The sequence below is a fragment of the Vombatus ursinus genome, unplaced genomic scaffold (assembly GCF_900497805.2).
Source record: "Vombatus ursinus unplaced genomic scaffold, bare-nosed wombat genome assembly UNPS02014768.1, whole genome shotgun sequence".
Taxonomy (NCBI): domain Eukaryota; kingdom Metazoa; phylum Chordata; class Mammalia; order Diprotodontia; family Vombatidae; genus Vombatus; species Vombatus ursinus.
In genome coordinates this window covers 25,993,469-26,011,344 of record NW_020954546.1, presented here as the reverse complement: position 1 = coordinate 26,011,344, position 17,876 = coordinate 25,993,469, and the positions used below count along the sequence as shown (strand labels likewise).

At 53.6% G+C, this 17,876-nt stretch overlaps 1 protein-coding gene across 11 annotated transcripts in view; it reads right to left on the bottom strand.

The window, feature by feature from the left end:
* The window catches only part of MYO18A (myosin XVIIIA), a 158,616-nt gene that overhangs the window by 1,864 nt on the left and 138,876 nt on the right, over window positions 1-17,876 (bottom strand). For 7 of the 11 annotated variants that reach the window (XM_027861948.1, XM_027861951.1, XM_027861950.1 and 4 more), the window contains 4 exons: window positions 16,209-16,394; window positions 15,443-15,582; window positions 14,162-14,206; window positions 9,408-9,530 (listed from right to left, as the gene is read on the bottom strand). In XM_027861948.1, the coding sequence (XP_027717749.1) occupies window positions 9,408-9,530; window positions 14,162-14,206; window positions 15,443-15,582; window positions 16,209-16,394 (494 nt within the window). Of the gene's footprint in view, window positions 1-973; window positions 1,008-9,407; window positions 9,531-14,161; window positions 14,207-15,442; window positions 15,583-16,208; window positions 16,395-17,876 lie in introns of all 11 variants that reach the window. The other 4 variants (XM_027861954.1, XM_027861953.1, XM_027861959.1 and 1 more) reach the window with 2 other exon arrangements.

Sequence of the window (17,876 nt, the reverse complement as noted above, 5' to 3'; positions counted from 1 at the left end):
ACCTACACTTCTTAGAATCCTTGGTCTCCTTCAGGACTTGGCCCAAATCCCACCTTCTGCAGGTCCTCCCTTAGCTGCTAGTGCCTTCCTCCTCAGATCACCTTCCTTCTACTCTGTGCTTGCCAGGTATTTAGTTAGTTACATGTTATCTCCCACATTAGAATGGAAGCTCCTTGAGGCAGCTAGGTGGTACAGTGCATAGAGCACCAGACCTGGAGTTGGGAGGACCTGAGTTCAAATCTGGCTTGAGACACTTACTAGCTGTGTGACCCTGCGTAAGTCACTAAAAAAAAAAAAAAAGAAAAAAAAAAGGGAATAGAAGCTCCAGGAGGGCAGGGACCTTTCTATTTCTACCACTTAGCACACTGCCTAGCACACAGTAGAGCCCAGAGATAAAATAAAACAACTTCTTGTTGTTTTTGTTGCTGTTCACTTGTTTTCAGTCACGTCCTACTCTTTGTGACCCCATTTGGGGTTTTCATGGCACAGATACTAGAGAGGTTTGCCATTTCTTTCTCTAGATCATTTTACAGATGAGGAACTGAGGCAGTGTTAAGTGACTTGCCCAGGGTCACACAGCAAGTGTCTAATTCCAGATTTGAATTCAAGACCTCCTGACTTCAGGCTCAGTGCTTTCTCCAGCTGCCCTGAAATAACTTGCCTAAGGTCATACAACTAGTAATTATCTGAGGTGGGAGATTAACTTAGGTTCTCTTGACTTCAAACCTGGGCTCATTGTCATTATGTCTTAGTCAGTCAATAAACATTTATTAAATGCCTACTATGTGCCAGGCACTGTGCTAAGCTATCTTATTTGCTCCAGCCCTGTAACCCTGAGCTCCCGTGCCCTGGACCTCACCCCTCCCCACCAGCTTCTGGCTGTGGCTCCTGACGCTTTCACAATACAGAATGACAATTTAGATGAACGGAAGTCCTGTGATCATCACCACATCACACAACGCAAAGATCTCACCTGGGAAGGAGAATATTCAATGGCTCCCTATTGCCTGTAGGATAAAATACAAATTCCTTGGTTTGGCATTTAAAGCTCTCCATCACCTGGCCCTACTTACCTTTCCAGGCTTACCTCATATGACCCCTTTCATATATCTCACGTCCTAGCCAAACTGTCCTCCTACCTGCTCCCTGAACTCAGTGCTCCATCTCCTAATTCTGTGCTTGCAACCCCATGAACACCCTCTTCACCTGTGCCTCTTAGAATTTTTAGCCCCATTCAAGACTCAGTTCAATTGCCACCTCTTCTAGGAGGCCTTTCCTAATTTCCCTCTTTTCATTTCCTCCCATCCTCAAATCATCCTGTGACATAATTGTGTTTATGTACGGAAGTAGAATGTAAGTGTATTGCAGGCAAGAATAGTTTTTCATTTGGTCTTTGAAGCTCCTGGAGCCAGCATGGCACCTTACACACAGTAGGTGTTTAATAAATGTTTAATTGGAGAAGGCAGTTTCCTATTCCCCCTGGCCCTTCCAACTACACCCAAGCAAAATGGCTGATCCTGGGAGATGTGACTCTGCAGAACAATATCATTCATCCATTCATCCAATAAACATTATTGGTACTTAGGTAATCAGGCACTATGCTAGTGCCAAAGTATTCCCATCTAGAGGCACCCCACCTCTTTCTTCTATCCTGGAGACATGAAACCTATTCTGGGCCAGTCAGTGGCTTTCAGCAGAGTACAAGAAAAAGTCAGTCTCCCCTACCAGATCTCTGACCTGGGCCATTGCCCAGTGGGCACAAAGTCTGTCGGGAAAATGTGGAGAATCGAGTATTCTAGTGAATAGAATGAACCATATTCTATGCACGAGCTCCCAGTCTTCAAGGAATTTGAATATGATAAAATATATAAAACAAAGAACACCACCAAAGAGCCACCTTTGATGATTCAGAAGGCACTCTGGGTTCTAATAGCGCCCGAGGGCCACATCTTTCAAACATGAATTATTATAGCCTAGTACTGCATTTTTTAAAAGCTGGGATTCTTAACCTTTGTTGTGTCCTGGACCCCTTAGGTGGCAGTCTGGGGAAGCCTACAGAACCAAGTTTTTAAATGCAGAAAATAAAATACAGAAGATTATAATGAAACCAATTATATCTATGTATAGAGGTATATTTTAAATAGTTTAAAATTCACATTATTTTAAAGTAAGTTCATGGTCTCCATGTTAAGAGACTCTGTTTTATAGCTTTCTAGTTGTCTGGATTCTGCATTAATGAGTTTCCTGGTTTTCAGAAAGACACCCAAAGCTTGCTGATGGTCTGATGCAGGGGTGGGGAACCTGCGGCCTCAAGGCTATATGTGGCCCTCTAGGTCCTCAAGTGCAGACCGCAGGTTCCCCACCCCTGGCTGTGATATGAGATGAGAGAAGCAGGGGCATCTACTGAGAAGAGGCGAAAGAGGGGAGCTGGTCTGGTTTGTGCCCTAAAACGGGAGGCTGGGAGTAAGATCCAAGTGTGAATGGGGTGGGAGTGGGGGGAGCTTAGCTTGTACAAACTGAACTGACCTAAACTAAGGCTCTGGGTTTCCCTCCTTCTCTGGACTTCTGATCTGGAGGCTGTAGCTTCTGCTCCTGTATCCTTAGCGTTATCAGACAGACCTAGAGTCCTAGATTATCTAAACTGTCATTCTGTGCTATAAAAGCAGCCAGAAGCTGGCGGGCCCGGGAGAACAGATGCTAGGTAGTACAGTGGCTAAAGTGCCAGGCCTGGAGTCAGGATGACCCGAGTTCAAATTTGGCCTCAGACATTTACTAGTTGTGTGACCCTGGGCAAGTCAACTTAGCCGCTGTCTGCCTCAGTTTCTTCATCTGTAAAACAGGGGATAATAAAAGCACCGACCTCCCAAGGTTGCTGTGAGGACTAAATGAGATGATAATTGTAAAGTGCTCAGCACAGTGCCTGGCACACAGTAGGGCCTACATAAATGTTAGCTATTATTAAATTCCTCGCCCCTCTGGCCCACTACCTAGGGGATTCTCAAATCGACTTTCCCAGTGTCATGGTGGAGAAGGCCCTTTGGCATCCAGCCGCTGCACCCTTTCCATTCTGAACATTTTAACCAAATTGTTTAAAAAGCCTTCTTCCCAGAGAGCTGAGCCGGCATCTCTCGTTCAGGGCTGTCGAGAACAATTTGGCACACACACTAATTCCTGCTGGAAGAGCCTGTAGTGGCAAGTACCCCTCCCCCCTCCCCTTCGTTGCAGCCTCCGTGCCCTGAATTCTCTCTGGTCTCTGTCACCAGATGGGAAATCAGGCCTCCTTCTCCACCACTCCCCCCGCCAGTTTATCCACCCCCGTGCCGGTGAGGGCCTTGTGCCAACTAGGTTCTGATGGGTTCCCTTCCTGGCTTCCCAGCTAAGTGGTTTGGTTCTGGCCTAACGCTGACTGTACTGATGGGAGACTCCAATTCCCTAAGGTGACAGTGTAAAAGAACTCCAGATCTGCTCCTGTTTACCACGTGAGGAGAAGGGCCTTGGGAAATGTTTCTGAGTTGGCAGGAGAATGGGAATTTTTGGTTACTGATCTCACTGCCCAGGTTATCAAAGGGGACAGGGGGCTCAGAGCTAATGATGCCCATGCCCAGGCCTGACACTGCTCCCCACCCCCAATTCTACCCTTGCAGCTTTGGGTTTACTCCCCAGATGAAAGAAGCACTGGTTTTAGAATCAAAGGACCTGGGTTCAAACCTGTCTCTTCCACTTAGTACCTGTGTGGCCTTGGGTAAGTCATTTAACCTCTATTCACCTGCTACTTCCTTTGAACTGGACTAGATAATCTCTAAGGCTTTAAATGTATGATCTTATCTTGAGAGAGATAGGACCTAGACTTGTGATTTTCATTTGTACAGGGAACTCCTCCTCCCAAGGCATGCTGTCACCTAGGTCATTGAGAAGTGATGTGACTTGCCCAGGGTCACACAGCCAGGATGGGTCAGCGCTGGTAGGTTTGAACTCAGGTCTTCCTGGCTACAAGGCTAGCTCTCGATGTCCTATGTCATGCTTGCCTCACCCTGGTAGCTTTGTAATAATGTAACACTTGGGAGTCAGAAAGTTCTAGTGCAAATCCCACCTCTGACCCCTACCGAGCCAATCACTTGTCCGAGGAAATGCCTAAGACTATAATTTGTAGAGAAGACCCATTGGTAGATGAAATCACAAGTCTGGTTAAAAAAACAAAAAGATGACATAATAATAATAATAATAATGATAATAATAATGTTTACAGTACTTTTTTTGTAGGACATTTTCCATACATTATCTCATTTGATCCATATAACAACCCTGTGATGTAGATGCTATTATTTGACCCATTTGGCAGATGAGGAAACCGAGGCTCAGAAAAACTGAAGAACTTGCCCAAGGTCACGCACATTTACTAAGAGCCTGGAGTGGGATTTGAACCCAGGTATTACTGACTCCAAGTACAGGACTCCACCTACTAAACTCAGGCTGCTTCTGATCCATATGCCAATGGGCATTCAGCGCCAAGAGGGCAAGGTCCATAAGGAGCCCCACTGGGGAAGACGCTTTGCTAGGATGGCAGGCCCGACATTTTGTCTCCTGCTTCTCTCCTGGCATCACGGCTTTGTTCCCTGTGGAGCTGACGGTCTCTCTCTCCCCAGCACTACCAGCCTTCCTGAGTTCTCCCAAGCACCCCCTCCTAACACTGTGCCTCTCAGAAGCAAAGATGAGACAACGAGCATGGACGAGAGCAGAGACTCTTCACCTGGGGTCCGTGAACTTGTTTTTAAAATATGTTTCTATAACTCTTCCAATAGAATTGGTTTCCTTTGTAATGCAGGTATCTCATTTTATGCATTTAAAAACTCTCCTGAGAGGGATCCACAGAATTCATCAGATTGCCAAGTCCTGGACTGAAAGGAGGCTGTGCCAAAGGGCCCCTTCCCCTGGCTTTCAGGGCAGCCCTGGAGAATGGGGAGCAGTCTAAGGGATCTCGAGTATTTGGTTTTGTTCTGGAAGAATCACTGAGTCCCCAGGGCCCCCGGGAAGGCATTAAGGACCTGTTCCATTGTCCCATCCTGACACAGACCCTGAACTCACATGCTGCAAGGTAAGCACATTTTCTCTCGTTATCGTCCTCAAAGGCACCCAACTGGTCACCACTAGATACATCCCAACCAGAATCAGAGGAAGTGTACCATGAACCCACCCTGCTTTTGATCAAACGGGGCTCGCCCACAAACGCACACAGCATGCAGAAAGTGCTTGTTAGTGCATGAGTCCAGATACAAACAGAGGTCTGGAGAGATCCCCGAGGGTCAAGAAGGCCTGGGCTTCTAGATCACAGCTGGCTAGGGAGGGTGTCAATGGGCTCTACTGGAAGCCGTGATTTCCTGCTGAAGTCACCCTTTCTTGTCCTGCCTCTGAAGACAGTGGTGGCTGAAGCTGCCCTCCTTGCTGCCCCCTACCAGGGGACAGGGCAGGAGAGAAAGAAAACAAGCCAGGGAGAGGTGGCCCAGAAAGGCCTTTAGCTAGCCAGGGATAAGGAACATGGAGGAAGCCTCAGCAGATGGGGCAAGACTGTCCAGGGGTCTTCCATCTCAGAGGGAAACAGGAAAACTCAAGTGGTGGGAGGCAAAGGGTCATTATTCAAATTTCCTGCTCAGAAACCCAACAATGAATGCTAAAGCTGGGAAGCAATTGGGAGATTTTATATAAATTTCAAAGGTCCTCAAAGGCCATGAAATCCAGCCCCTTCATTTTACAGAGGGGGAAACTGAGGAAGGGAGGGTGACTTGCCCAAAGTTACATGGGTAGTAAGCATCAGAGATGGGTCTTCTGTGACCACAGCCATGCTTAAGACTAGGGAAAAGGAAGAAACTAAGGCCACTCTTGGGTCAGATGCAAAGGCCGATGGGCTTCAGTTGTGTGGGCCCTGCGTTCCCATTCCAGAGATGGAATAAGCCTGGTTTGGTTTATTTGGCCCCACTGAAGGTGGTGCAATGTCCCCTTGCCATCAGTACCCATGGCAAGAAGCTGATGCATAGAGGAAGGAATAAGTCGGGCAAAGGACAAGATATATTTCACTACCCCTGACATGTCAATGCCCACCTTGGGCATCTGAGCACTCCCTCCCCTGGGGCACAGAAAACCTCTCGCCACTCAAAAAAGCTGCCTGGCACCCAAGGTACCCATGCCATCTCTCTCCTGGCACCAGATGTTGTAACTGTGTGTGCCAAGGGCTGAGAACGATTGCTTAAAATAGCCAGACTTTAGTCTGTAAGAAAGGCCGAGGCAGAAGAGGAGGAGAAGCACAGGGCCCTAGCAGTGAAGACAGGACAGAACTTAGTGGACAGTGAGTCTGATGCCCCCATTTTACAGAGGAGGAAGCCGAGGCCAAGAGTCATAGGAATCCTAGATCTAGAGTGCCGCAGGCCATCGAGTCCTACCCCCTCATTTTACAGGGAAGGAAACTGAGGCACCTCCCGCCGGACAGACGGGAATTCTCTCAGGCCTGCAGAAGACGTGAGTGACTATTAGTAGGTGGGGCTGCGGCGCACCCCGACAGCACACGCATGCTGCTCTCCGCGTGGGAGGCCACCTACTGCATCAGTCGCTCTCGGGCCGGTACAGGTAGCGCATCATCAAGCTGTCCACCTCCTTCTTCCGCTTCTTCTCTTGCTTCTTCTCCTCCTTGGACAGTCTGCCGGCTCGGCCCCCGCCCTCCGAGGCCGGCCCCGCCCCTTCCGGGCCCTTCTTGACGCTGGAGCCGCTGCGGCAGGAGACGGTGGAGCCGCTGGAGGACGAGGACGAGGACGTCTCGGAGGAGGAGGAGGAGGAGGCCGCGGCGGCGCTCTCCTTCCTCTTCTTCCTCTTCTTGGATTTCTTCTTGCTCCTCCGGGAACGGGCCTTACTCCGGTGTTTCCCCTCGGAGGAGTGCTCGGACCCTGAGCTGCTGCTGCTGCTGCTGCTGCTACGGCTCTTCTTCTTGGCCCGGCCCTTGTGTCTGCTCCGTGACCTGGACACGTCAGCGGCCGAGGCCGAGCGGCGGATGGTGGCGGCCCGCTCTGCCCCACCGGCGCCCAGCTGGGCGCTCCGGGCGCTGCGGACGCTCTTGCGGTCATCCTCGTCTGAGTCCGGCTGCAGGCTGCTCCGCTTGAACTCGGTGGGCTTGTAGCTCAAGACCTCCTGGATGGCAGCCTCCAGGTCCGGGTCCAAGTAGGAATGGTGCCTGACAGGGCGGATGACGGAGCCGGCAGGCTCGTCGGAGGCGGCGGTCTGGGGCCGGGGCGGCACCGAGAGGCTGCGGGCCAGCGAGGGGTGGCTATATTGAGAGTGCAGATCGCTCGGAGCTGCGCTGGCTCCGTCGTCCTCCCAGTCATCCAGGCAGCTCCGGCCTAGGGTCGGGCGGGGACTGGGACTCTCCCGCCCGAAGCCAGAGGCCCTGCTCAAGCAAGGGCTGAGGGTGCTGGGGAGGCCCTCCAGCCGGGAGGTGCTTCGGCGTGAGCTGGGAGACCCTGACAGCGAGAAGCTGAAGGACGACCAGGCCTCCTCCTCCCGGGCGTCGCGCCGCGTGGCCGAGGAGGCCCGGCTGACGGGGGCCGAGACGGTGGAGGCCCGATCAAAGTCAGACCCCCACCTTTTCTCCAGCCCCCGGCTCACCCGGCTCCTGACCTCCGAGAGGACAGAGCTGCCGTCGTCCGCATCTTCGGCCTTCTTACCGGGGCTGGCCTGGCCGCCACCTGGGCCTCGGCGGGGCCTCCGTGGGGGCCGCTCGGGGGAGGCCGCCCGCTCACTGAGCGTGGTGAAGAGGGACTCCTCGTCCCCGGTGCCCCCGATGGAGTCCTTGAGGGTGAGCCGCTTTCGGTAGCTCAGGGAGCTCAGGGCAGAGGCTGGCCTCTCCTCCACACCCTTGCCCTCCTTGGGAACTGTGTTGAGAGACAGTCTAAGAGAGAGCCGCGAGGCCCAGAGAAGAGAGCGCCGGGGTGGGCAGATGAAGGAGGAAGAGGGGGAGAGAGACACACAAAAGAACAGGCATTAAACCCGACAATAAAGACCCAGGAGGAGGGAGGGGAGGGGAGAACAGCAGTAGCCCTGGCAAAGGCAGAGGGAGAGCTTCGCAGGAAATGAAGCAAAATAATTTGCGTCAGTGAAAATAGCTTCGCGGAGAATGTCATGTAAATTAGACTATTGTTCTATTCCATCACTTTTCCCCCCTCTAAAACGTTTAGTTCAATTTATTTCATTGTCAACTACCTGGAGCCTCACGCAGCTCCCAGACGGATGGCAGTGGGGCGGGGATGGAGGCATTATCTACAACAACAAAATGTTGCTCGGCCGAATAAATTAAACCAATTAGAGGCGGCCACTGGGCGCTGGTGGTGAGGGGTCCGGATTCAGGAGGGAGTGGAGGAGCCAGGCGGGAAATTGCTTCTGCTCCTCGGCCCAGTTGGCATCACACTAACCCGAGAGCAGCTTATTTTGTGCCCGGTGGGGGTGGAAAAGTTTGGGGCTGGGGGGAGCTGGCAGGGACAGAAGCACGGGGAATATGCCAAACAGCCAGGAGGGGGACAGAGAGCTGCCCCTCTTCTTGGCCGCCACGTTAGGTAGGGAGGCAAGAGACTGCCACTGATCTCCAGGAGAGGGGTGGCAAGAGGACCCACACTCCAGAAAAAGATAGGGAGACTGAAGATGAGTAATAAGCACAGGGAAAAGGGGTAGCAGGGTTCTCCTAAACCCTGGCAGCCGGTTTTAGTGCCTGTTTCAGAAGGAGCTTTTTGGTGTCCAAGATGACCAAGGCATTGGGGCTGACCAGGTGAGGGAGAGGAGAGGAACTGTGAACTCACTGGGGACCTGTTGGCACTGAGAGCCTTTGATTTCATTGCTACTGAAGCCCCAGAAATCCCAAATAACAAGCAAGTGCCGTGGCCTGTGGACCTGGGGCCTTGACTGTGAACTCCTGCCCCCAAGCTCCCCATCCTGGCCCTGGCCCCGAAAGATCACCCTATCAGGTGGTCGCAGATTACGGAAGCCAACCCCATCTCAGACTCAAGGCCTGCCACTGAAACAGGAAAGGGTTAAAGCAAACACACCTGGGGAGAGTAAGACCCAGACTAGGAGGGGACCCTGAATAACCCGGTGCACCCAGTCTCACTGACCCAGGAAAATCCTGGAAAATTCCCACCCTCAGAATCCCTGCGTGACACGTACAAGCATTGTTGAGTCACCGACGTGGGAATGATTCACTCTGCTCAGGCCCCATGGTAAACCCCACTCTCTAGAGCCGGGCAAAGCACCTCCCCCAAGGAGGACTTGGAAAGAGACCCGCTGGCACGTTCCTCGCTGTGACTGTGCGCCCCTGCCCCGCGGTGCCTGCCCCCCCCCCCAGCGGCCCCTCGGCCAGCTGACCGCCGCCGCTCACTCACCTGGAGCTCTTGAGGCTCCCGTCATCTGAAGCAGCCTTGGAAGGCCCCTTGTTTTTTGACAACCAAGACTTGACGCCATCCACCCGATCTTCCAGCTCAGAGTCCACATCGGAGTCGCCCTCACTGCTCGGGCAAGACACAGAGAAACAGACAGGGCCAGGGAAGGAGGGAGGAGAGGAGGTTACGTCACACAGGGTCCGCAAGACAGGCGTGAGGCGGGGGTCAGGGGCGGGGTTGGAGGCATGCTTCTTAGCGGGAGGGGAGGAAACAGGTGGGAAAAGGTGGCAGATTAGAGGCAGCTCACACCATCGGCAGGGGGCCTTGTCTCGCACTTGGCACAGTGCCTGGCACTTAGTAGGTGCTTCATAAATTCTTATTGACTGACCGCCCTCCTTTTGTGTTACACAATTGTATGACCTCCCCAACTCACACCAGAGAAAGACAGATGCCACAGCGGGCGCTGCTTTGCTGGTAGGAAGTAGACTGTGTGTGACCCATTAACAACCCAGGCAGAAGGGAAGCCCAGCAACTAAGCCAGCCTAGGCCCTTTTCTGTGAAAGGGCCATCCTGGGCTCATTCAAATATGGATCTGGGATCAGGGCAGCAGAGACCTGCCCCGCTGGTTCTCGACTGTCCCTTTCCAAGAAGGACGCGGCCCATCTGCCCTTCCCCAAATGCCGTGACTGTGATGCCAATCCTGGGACCACAGCAGAAAAGTCTCCTGGAGCCCTTAAATAGTGGGAAGTCTAGCTAAGCCTGGAGGCCTGCTTGGATTTTGGAAGGGGCTCTCCCGGGCGGAGGCCTCCTACAAGGATAAGGCAGCTCAGGCCACATCCCAAACTTGTTCTTAGCTACAGATAGAATGTAAGCCCCCCTGAGGGCAAGGACTGGCTCACTTCTGTTCCTGTACCCCCAGAGCCTAGTGCCTGGCACAGGACAGTCACTTAACCAATGTCTGGTCATTGATTTCAGGTTACTCTCATTCCAGTAGAGTATAAGCCCCCTTGAGGACAACGACTGGCTCACTTTTGTTTCTGTAACCCTAGTGCCCAGTATAGTGCCTGGCACAGAGTAGGCATTTAATAAATGACTGATTCAAGGTCATCCCCATTCTAGTAGAATGTAAGCCTCTTGAAGGTAGGGATTGTTTCATATTGTCTTGGTATCCCCAGTGCCTGGCACACAGTAGGGGCTGAATGAATACATGTTGACTGGTTGGTTGATTGATGAGGTACTAGAGAAAGGAAGGCCAGGTTTAGGAGCAGGAGAAAACAGCATAACTATTGCCTGAGAGCCTGGGCATACTGTTTAGATTTTCCAGGACACACAGCTATGCCCACAGAGCCCCAGGCTGGGCGCTTGACTTTCCTTCATCCTGCTTGCCACTCCTTGCTCCTATGCCACGGGGTGCCTCCTCCTCCGCCGCCAGGCAGAGGAGTTCTTAGCTTTACCCCCTTCCCATGGAAGCCCAGGGTCTCTAAATTTTGACCTCGGTGTTGACGGATGAAAGCAACCACAGTAAAAAAGCTATAGCCCTGGAGCTTCCTGGTAAGGATTCATCTGCAAGGCTGCTAATGTAATATTCCCCCAGTATAGGCCTGGCCATACTACACCCTTGCTTAGTAAACTCCAATAGTGATGCTACCATCAAACACCCCCCCTTCCCCTGTTTGACATTGAAAAGCCTTCGCAATCCAGCCCCAACCTACCTTTCTAGGCTTATTATACATTGCCCCTCTTCACCCCTGCTAGCTTCCGGCCAAGCTGGCCAACTGACTGCTCCTCACACAGACTCCATCTCTCGCCCCTGCACAGGCTGTGCCCCCGTGTCTGGGATGCAAATCTTCCTCACCTCCACCTCTAGGAATGCCTCATTCCTTCAAAGCCCAGCCGAGGCACCCCCTTCTATAAAAGGCCTTCCCGACCCCCTTTCCCTATCCCTCACTCATCAGGTAATGGTGCCACCTCCCTGAAATAACTTTGTATTTGTTCATGTGTGTTTTGTACATAATTACACGTGCTTATGTTATCTCCACTGATAGCATATTAGCTCCTTGTGGGCAAGGACTGCATTTTTGCCTTTGTATTCCTGTGCCTGGCACATAGTAGGTGCTTAATAAGCGTTTGCTGATTGACTGATTGATAGAGGAAGGAAAAAAACAAGCTTCTGAAATTTAGCTAAAAAATAAAAAATTGCCAGTTCTTCCACATCTCTCTGCTACAGAAATGCTAGGGTTTCTCCTTGTTACAAATTTCCTTTGTGTCACCAGGAGAGGCCCTTCTCTTGAATTATGTTCTTGAATAAATAGCCACACACAGGCACACATGTACATGTACATGCACACTCACACTCACACACACACGCACACACACAAACACTACCCGACGCTCTTATGGGCCCATGTGAGAGCCCAACTCCTGGGAAGGAGGAATAAATAGGTAGGTTTTATGGGCTTCTGTCAAATGCAAAGTTACAGCAAAGATAGGGCCTGCTGAAGCCCTGAGTAAACAGGGTTTAGCAGCAGCCAGCCCAGACCCCTCTAATGCAAGCCATGTGCCCTCCACGCCTGGCAGATTTACAGCAGTGCATGGGCCCCTCGGAACACCAATGCCACCTGATTTATGCATCCGTGTAAAAAAAAAAACCCAACCCCCCCAAACCCTCCCTCTCCCGCTTCAAAGCTCCCTAATTTATCACTGCCGTTCATAACCGTATTGATCACCAGTGCCGAATGCAGGCTGAAACTATGTCTACACGTTAAAAGGATTTCTGTATAAATCTCCCTTAATGCTGCGCTGTTTACTGCTTTCATTAAGGTTATGGCAATAACAACTGTATCTATAAGTAAATCGAAACATTATTTTCCGGCCCGCCTTTCCACGCTCGATAACTCAGCACTGGGGCCCAGAACGGCTCAGGCCAGGCTGGGGCCAGCTCCGGCTCCTCAGCATCATCGAGGCCGCAGCTGGAACCGCTAAGGCATGGGGCTGTTCAGGAGAACCATCTTAAATGCACATTTTATCAGCCTGCCCCACAAAGCTGCTCTCAGACGCCAGGCTGTGGCAGGGACCAGCTCAGCTCGCACGGGAGGCAATTACAGACTCAGAATAAGAATCCTCCTCGTTATACTCCAGGCGGCCAACTGGGGCGCCCAGTGCCCACCCTCTCCTCCTCCTCTGGCGGGAGCGAGGATGCTGTTTGGGCCCTTTCCCTTAAAACAATCAGGGCCGGTAAACAAACTCTGGGGGCAGGCGGGCTCAGGGGGCAGTGGAGTTTTTAAACGGCCAAAATTAAACCTGGAGTCAAACACAATTTATGTCCAGGCTTGCGTGCTATTAGTTAACTGGGAGCCAAATCACGGGGGAACAAACAAACGGAGACAGAATGGCGGGGTATATTAATTGTGTGTGACAAGCGGGCTCCAGCGGCCCTCTATCACTGTTACACACTATTACATTTATCATTAGCTCTTATGGATTTCTTCACTCCTGCCAGCCCATCCTGGCCCTGGGAAGAGCCCTGTGGGGCCAGCAGGAGGAATGGGGGAGGGGGCTCAGGGCCACGCTCGGATCCCACATGAGCCCAGGGATGGAGGCCAGCCAGCCGCTCTCCTGGGCCCGCCATCTCCCTCCTCTCTGCAAAGAGCAAGGAAAAGGGAATGGGCCTGGCTCCCTGGTACAGCCCGACAGATGTGGCCTCGCACGCGCGCGCGCACACACACACACACACAGCTCTCCCAATGCCCAGGATACCCACAGGCAATCCAGTCCCCTCCACCTGGCATTTGTTATCATGCCTCTGTCTTGGGACAGCGGGCTGGTACTTATTTGCATGAATGCTCTCTCCAGACAAGGCCGACGACGTTAGAGTGGCCTCCTATGGCTGCCAAAAGGAGGTAGTGAGACCTTTGGCAAACAGCAGCGCCCTAGCTTCCTCCATTCTGGTTCAGGCCCCAAGTGGGAGTAAAGATTGAGATCAACTCCGCCCCAATCTCTGAACAGAGACTAAGGGACAGAGGCCAGAACTGGGGCTCTTAGCCTGGAGGGTCCATGGCTCCCTAAGGGACCTACAGGAAGATTTCAGGGAGTCCATGAACTTAGATGGGGGCGGGGGGGAATCACATCTTAATTTTCACTCATCTCTCCCTGAAATTTATCATTTCTCTCAATTATTTAAAAAACGTTATTCTGAGAAGGGGTCCGCTAGGTTGATCGGACTGCCCGAGAGGCCCATGACGTGAGAAAGGCTGAGACCCCCTGGGCTGGAGGGGTGGGGGGGTTGGCTGTAACTAGGAGAAGAGACAATCCCGGTGGGGGGGGGGGGGGGAGCTGGAGCCCAGTGAAAGGAAGGCTGTGGACACGTGGTGGAGAGTTCTGCTTGGCAGACTTGGCGGCGCTGGGTCAGCTCTTATGACCCTGTGCTAGGGGGCAGTCTCTGCTCCCCGGGTCGCTTCCGTACCAGAGCAGAGACGACCATCTGACCACCTGCCCCTACCCCCTAGTAACCACTATTTTCTGAGTCCCCTACCCCGAGCGAACTTCTGGGGCCCAGCCCTCCCTGCTCAAGGCTCATTTAGAAGATGTGCTGAGGGGGTGTTAAAAGTTAGAGGCTCGACAAAGAAGGCGAGATGTGTGCCCACATGCTGCATGCAGCGGCGTGCCCCCCCCCCCCAGGGGTGGGGGGATAACATGGAGTCAAAGGTTAGAAGACGCCACACAACAGAGACAGAGAATGCAGATGCTTTGGTCCTCACAGCTTAGTCTTTCTTTTCTGATACTTTGTCACCATGTCCTGCAAACTGGAAATGGGAAAAAAATAAAAAATAAAGGCAAAGGTGGGCCTGAGGACGAGGGTGGACAAATCAACAGCCGAGTGGAAAGGAGAGGGGAGGAGGGGGCTCGAGGTGGGGAGAGGGAGAGAGGGGGCTGCCCTGCTGCTGCCATCCCCTGGACCTGCCTTTGGCTGGTTTGCAGTTAGGGGACCTGAATTCAAAACCAGGTTCCATCACTAAATACTTAGGGACCTTGGGGAAGTTGCTTTACCTCCCTAGGCCTCAGTTTCCTCATCTGAGGGGACTGGACTGAGTGGCCTCGGGGGTCCCTACCAGCTCTCCAGCTGTGATCTCATCACAATGCCACCTTCTGCCAGAGGTTGTGCCCTTTCATTCCTGCCCATACAGGGTGACCTGGCAGGTGCCGCTGGGCCCTGGCTCACTGGGCAAGAGGGAAGAACCCCTTTGGGCTATGGAAACGGGAGGCTGAGTGGGACAAGAAAATTGGAGAATTTCTGAGGGGGGAGAAAGGCCCAGTCTGAGAGAACAGTGCGGCTGGCCCCTCGCCCCACAGCGTCCCATCCTCCAGCCTCCAGATTCCTCAGCCTGAGACTACAAATCTGTCTCAGCTAAACCGTTCCCTGGGTGGGTTTTATGAGAGGAAATCGCTGGCACAGTAACGAGGCGCCGGGCCCTTAAATCTCTGCTCTCCCCGGCCTGGGACAGGCGCCATCGGAAACACGGCTAAACAGGGGAATAACTCATCCTGAGCAGGCTGAGAGCCGGGAGGGAGCGGGGAGCACTGTAGGATGGGGAACGGGGTGCGAGGGTGGGAGAGGGCTGAAAGGGACGCTCACCCTGGCAGCTTCTCTGGAAGAGGCAATGGAGGACAGAGGAAAGGATGTGGAATCGAATTTTTGGCTGGGTTAAAAATCTTAGCTCTACCCGTGGGGGAACCAGGGGCAAGTCACTTTAACCTTGCTGAGCTCTCAGTTTCTCTATCTGTGAAATGGACCAGCTGGCCCCAAGGTCCCTTTGAGACCTAGGCTACGATCTCACAGTCAGTCCGAGGACAACGGGCTTCCCAGGTTCGTGACCAGGGCCTGGCACCCAGTGTGGAGGATGGAATGGGGAGCGGGTGATAACTTGCCTCCTTTTCTCTACAGCCTGACCCTAGAGGATGGAGGATGGAGGAGGCCCCACATGGCCCGAGTCTCTGCCTCTCATCCTCTGGCGCCCGGGCCCAGGTCCCCTCCCACATACCTGTTAATGAGCTCCTCATTGTCATCGCTTTCCATCTCGTCCTCGATGGCGGCCTGCAGGTCCCCAATGCGCTTGAAGGCCAGCTTCAGGTCTGCCTGCAGGCTCTGGTTGGCTGCTTCCAGGCTCTCCAGGTCCATCTCCTAGGGAGGGCACAGCCGCCAACCATTTTGTGGGAGAGGATCCCAGCCCCTGGGCTGACACCCCCTCCTGCCCTGATCCATCCATGGCACGGTACCACCAGCCCAACGACAACTCAATGGGAGCCCTCCTGCGTGCTCGATAGAACACCCTTTAAAGGACCCCAGGCCACACTTGTGGGTTTGAGTGCTCCTCTGCCGGGAGGCAACAGCTGAGCCCTCCCTCTCCTGTACCTGACTTAGGCCCAGTAAGACCATCCGGACCCTCTCTCCCGTCCAACAAAGCTGGCTCCCCCGCCACACACGCCCACCCCTTGCTCTGCAGGGGCAGTCCCCCTGCCTCGTAGAGTGCAGTGGGGAGAAGGCTGGTTTAGGAGAGGCCCACACGCCCACCCCCTGCTTTGCAGGGTCAGTCCCTACCAGTGCAGCAGGGAGAAGGCTGTTTTAGGAGAGGCCCACACACCACCCCCTGCTTTGCAGGGTCAGTCCCTACCAGGTGCGGCGAGGAGAAGAGGCCCCCCCGGGGGCCCCTCCAGCTATGGGTTGCCGTGGTGACCGGGAGGATGCCACCAGGGCACCTCTACCGCGGACCGCTGTCCCCACCCTCCCCGGGCCAGCTGGACAGTTACCAGCTCGTGCTTCTTGCGGCTGGCCTCGGCCTCCTTTTTGGCCAGCTCTCCCATCTCCTCCTTGGTGTCACGAAGCTGCCGCTGGAGACGCTTGTTTTGCTCTCTCTCCCGGCCCTCCGCGGCACTGCGTTGATCGCGCTCCTCCGTCAGCTTCTCCATGTTTTCCTTCAGCCGGCCGGCCAGGTTCTGTAGAGGACAGAGAAGGAAGGCAGGGAAAGTGGGCTGAGGGCCGGGAGGGGGAGTGGGGCCTTCCGTGAGGGGAGATGCCCACCTCGGAGGGTCACAGGCCTGGGTGGGACCTCAAAGGTTCCTCTGTGTCCACACAGGGCGGCGTCTAAACCACCTCCAACTCTTGGCAATCTTGTAACAATTGGTTAGTAAGTCAACCAGGCTTACTATGTCCCAGGCGCGTCATTAAGTGCCGGGGTTCAAAGAAAGGCTAAAGCAGCACCTGCCCTCAAGGGGCTTACAGTCAAAGGGGGGACACAACATTAAGCAGTCACATACACACAAGGTATACACAGAGAGGGGGAGGAACTAGCAGCTGGGGGGCACTGGGAGAGGCCTCTGCAAAAGGTGGGATTTGAGAGGAGCCTTGAAGGAAGCCAGGGAATCCAAGAGAGGAAGGAGGATAGAGAGCATTCCAGATATGGGACATGGCCTGGAGGTGGGAAACGAGCTAAAGAGAGGGAGGCAGCATGGGGGCACGGGCGGGCAATGGAAAGCACCCTTGAGTGAGAGTGCAAGCAGCCATGGTTTGGTCCTTGCTCTGCCTTTAACTAGTTGTGTGACCTTGAGTAAGTCACGTCCCCTTTTCTAAGCCTCCTTTTTCTCCTCTGTAAAATGGGAAGGGTTGAACTAGATGACCTCAAAGGTCCTTCCCAGTGCTAACATTCTAAGTTTCAAGTCAATGCATTGCTTTTCTAGATAGAAATATGAGTGAAGGACAGAGCAAGGGGAGGAAAATGATGAGGCAGGAGACGGGGGGTCAACTTTCCTAGCGGACTGGCAGTCACGTACATGGGCCACGAATTGGAATCCTGGCTCAGCCACTTCCTTGCTGCCTGTATGACCCCCAGATCCTCCTCTGTGAAATGAGGGGGTTGAACAAGATGGGCCCAGAGCTGGGCTCCTGAGGCCCACCACCCTTCCACCAGCCACGGAAAGGGGAACAAGAGAAGGCCGGACCAAACCAACCTGCTTGGAGTCTGAGCTCAGAATCTGCAGCTGTCAATGAGGCACAGCAACCCTGACTTCCCACAGGAGGGGCACTGAGGCCCTCTGTGCCCCCAGCCCCAATTCTGAAGATCATCCTCCCCTCACCCTTTTGCTGAGGGAAGCCAGGGATGAGACCAGGAGGCCATGCCAGGCAGCAATGACAGTCCTAGGGTCTGGCTGAGATAGAGCTAAGATCCTCAGCAAGGCCTTAGGGCGCGGGGGTGGAGGGGTGGCCTGACATGAGGGGAGGGGGGAGCAGCAGCCAGCCCTCCTCCCACAGAGAGCCTCTCCCCAGCCCTGGTGTGGAAGAGCAAGGGGGCTGGAGCACAAAGGACTGAAGGGGGTCCATAGTGAACAGTCTGGGGTGAAGAGGGACAGAAAGAAAGAAGGGAGAGGAGAAAGAAGGAAGAAAGAGAGAGGGAGGGAGGGGGAGAAAGGAGAGAGGGGGAG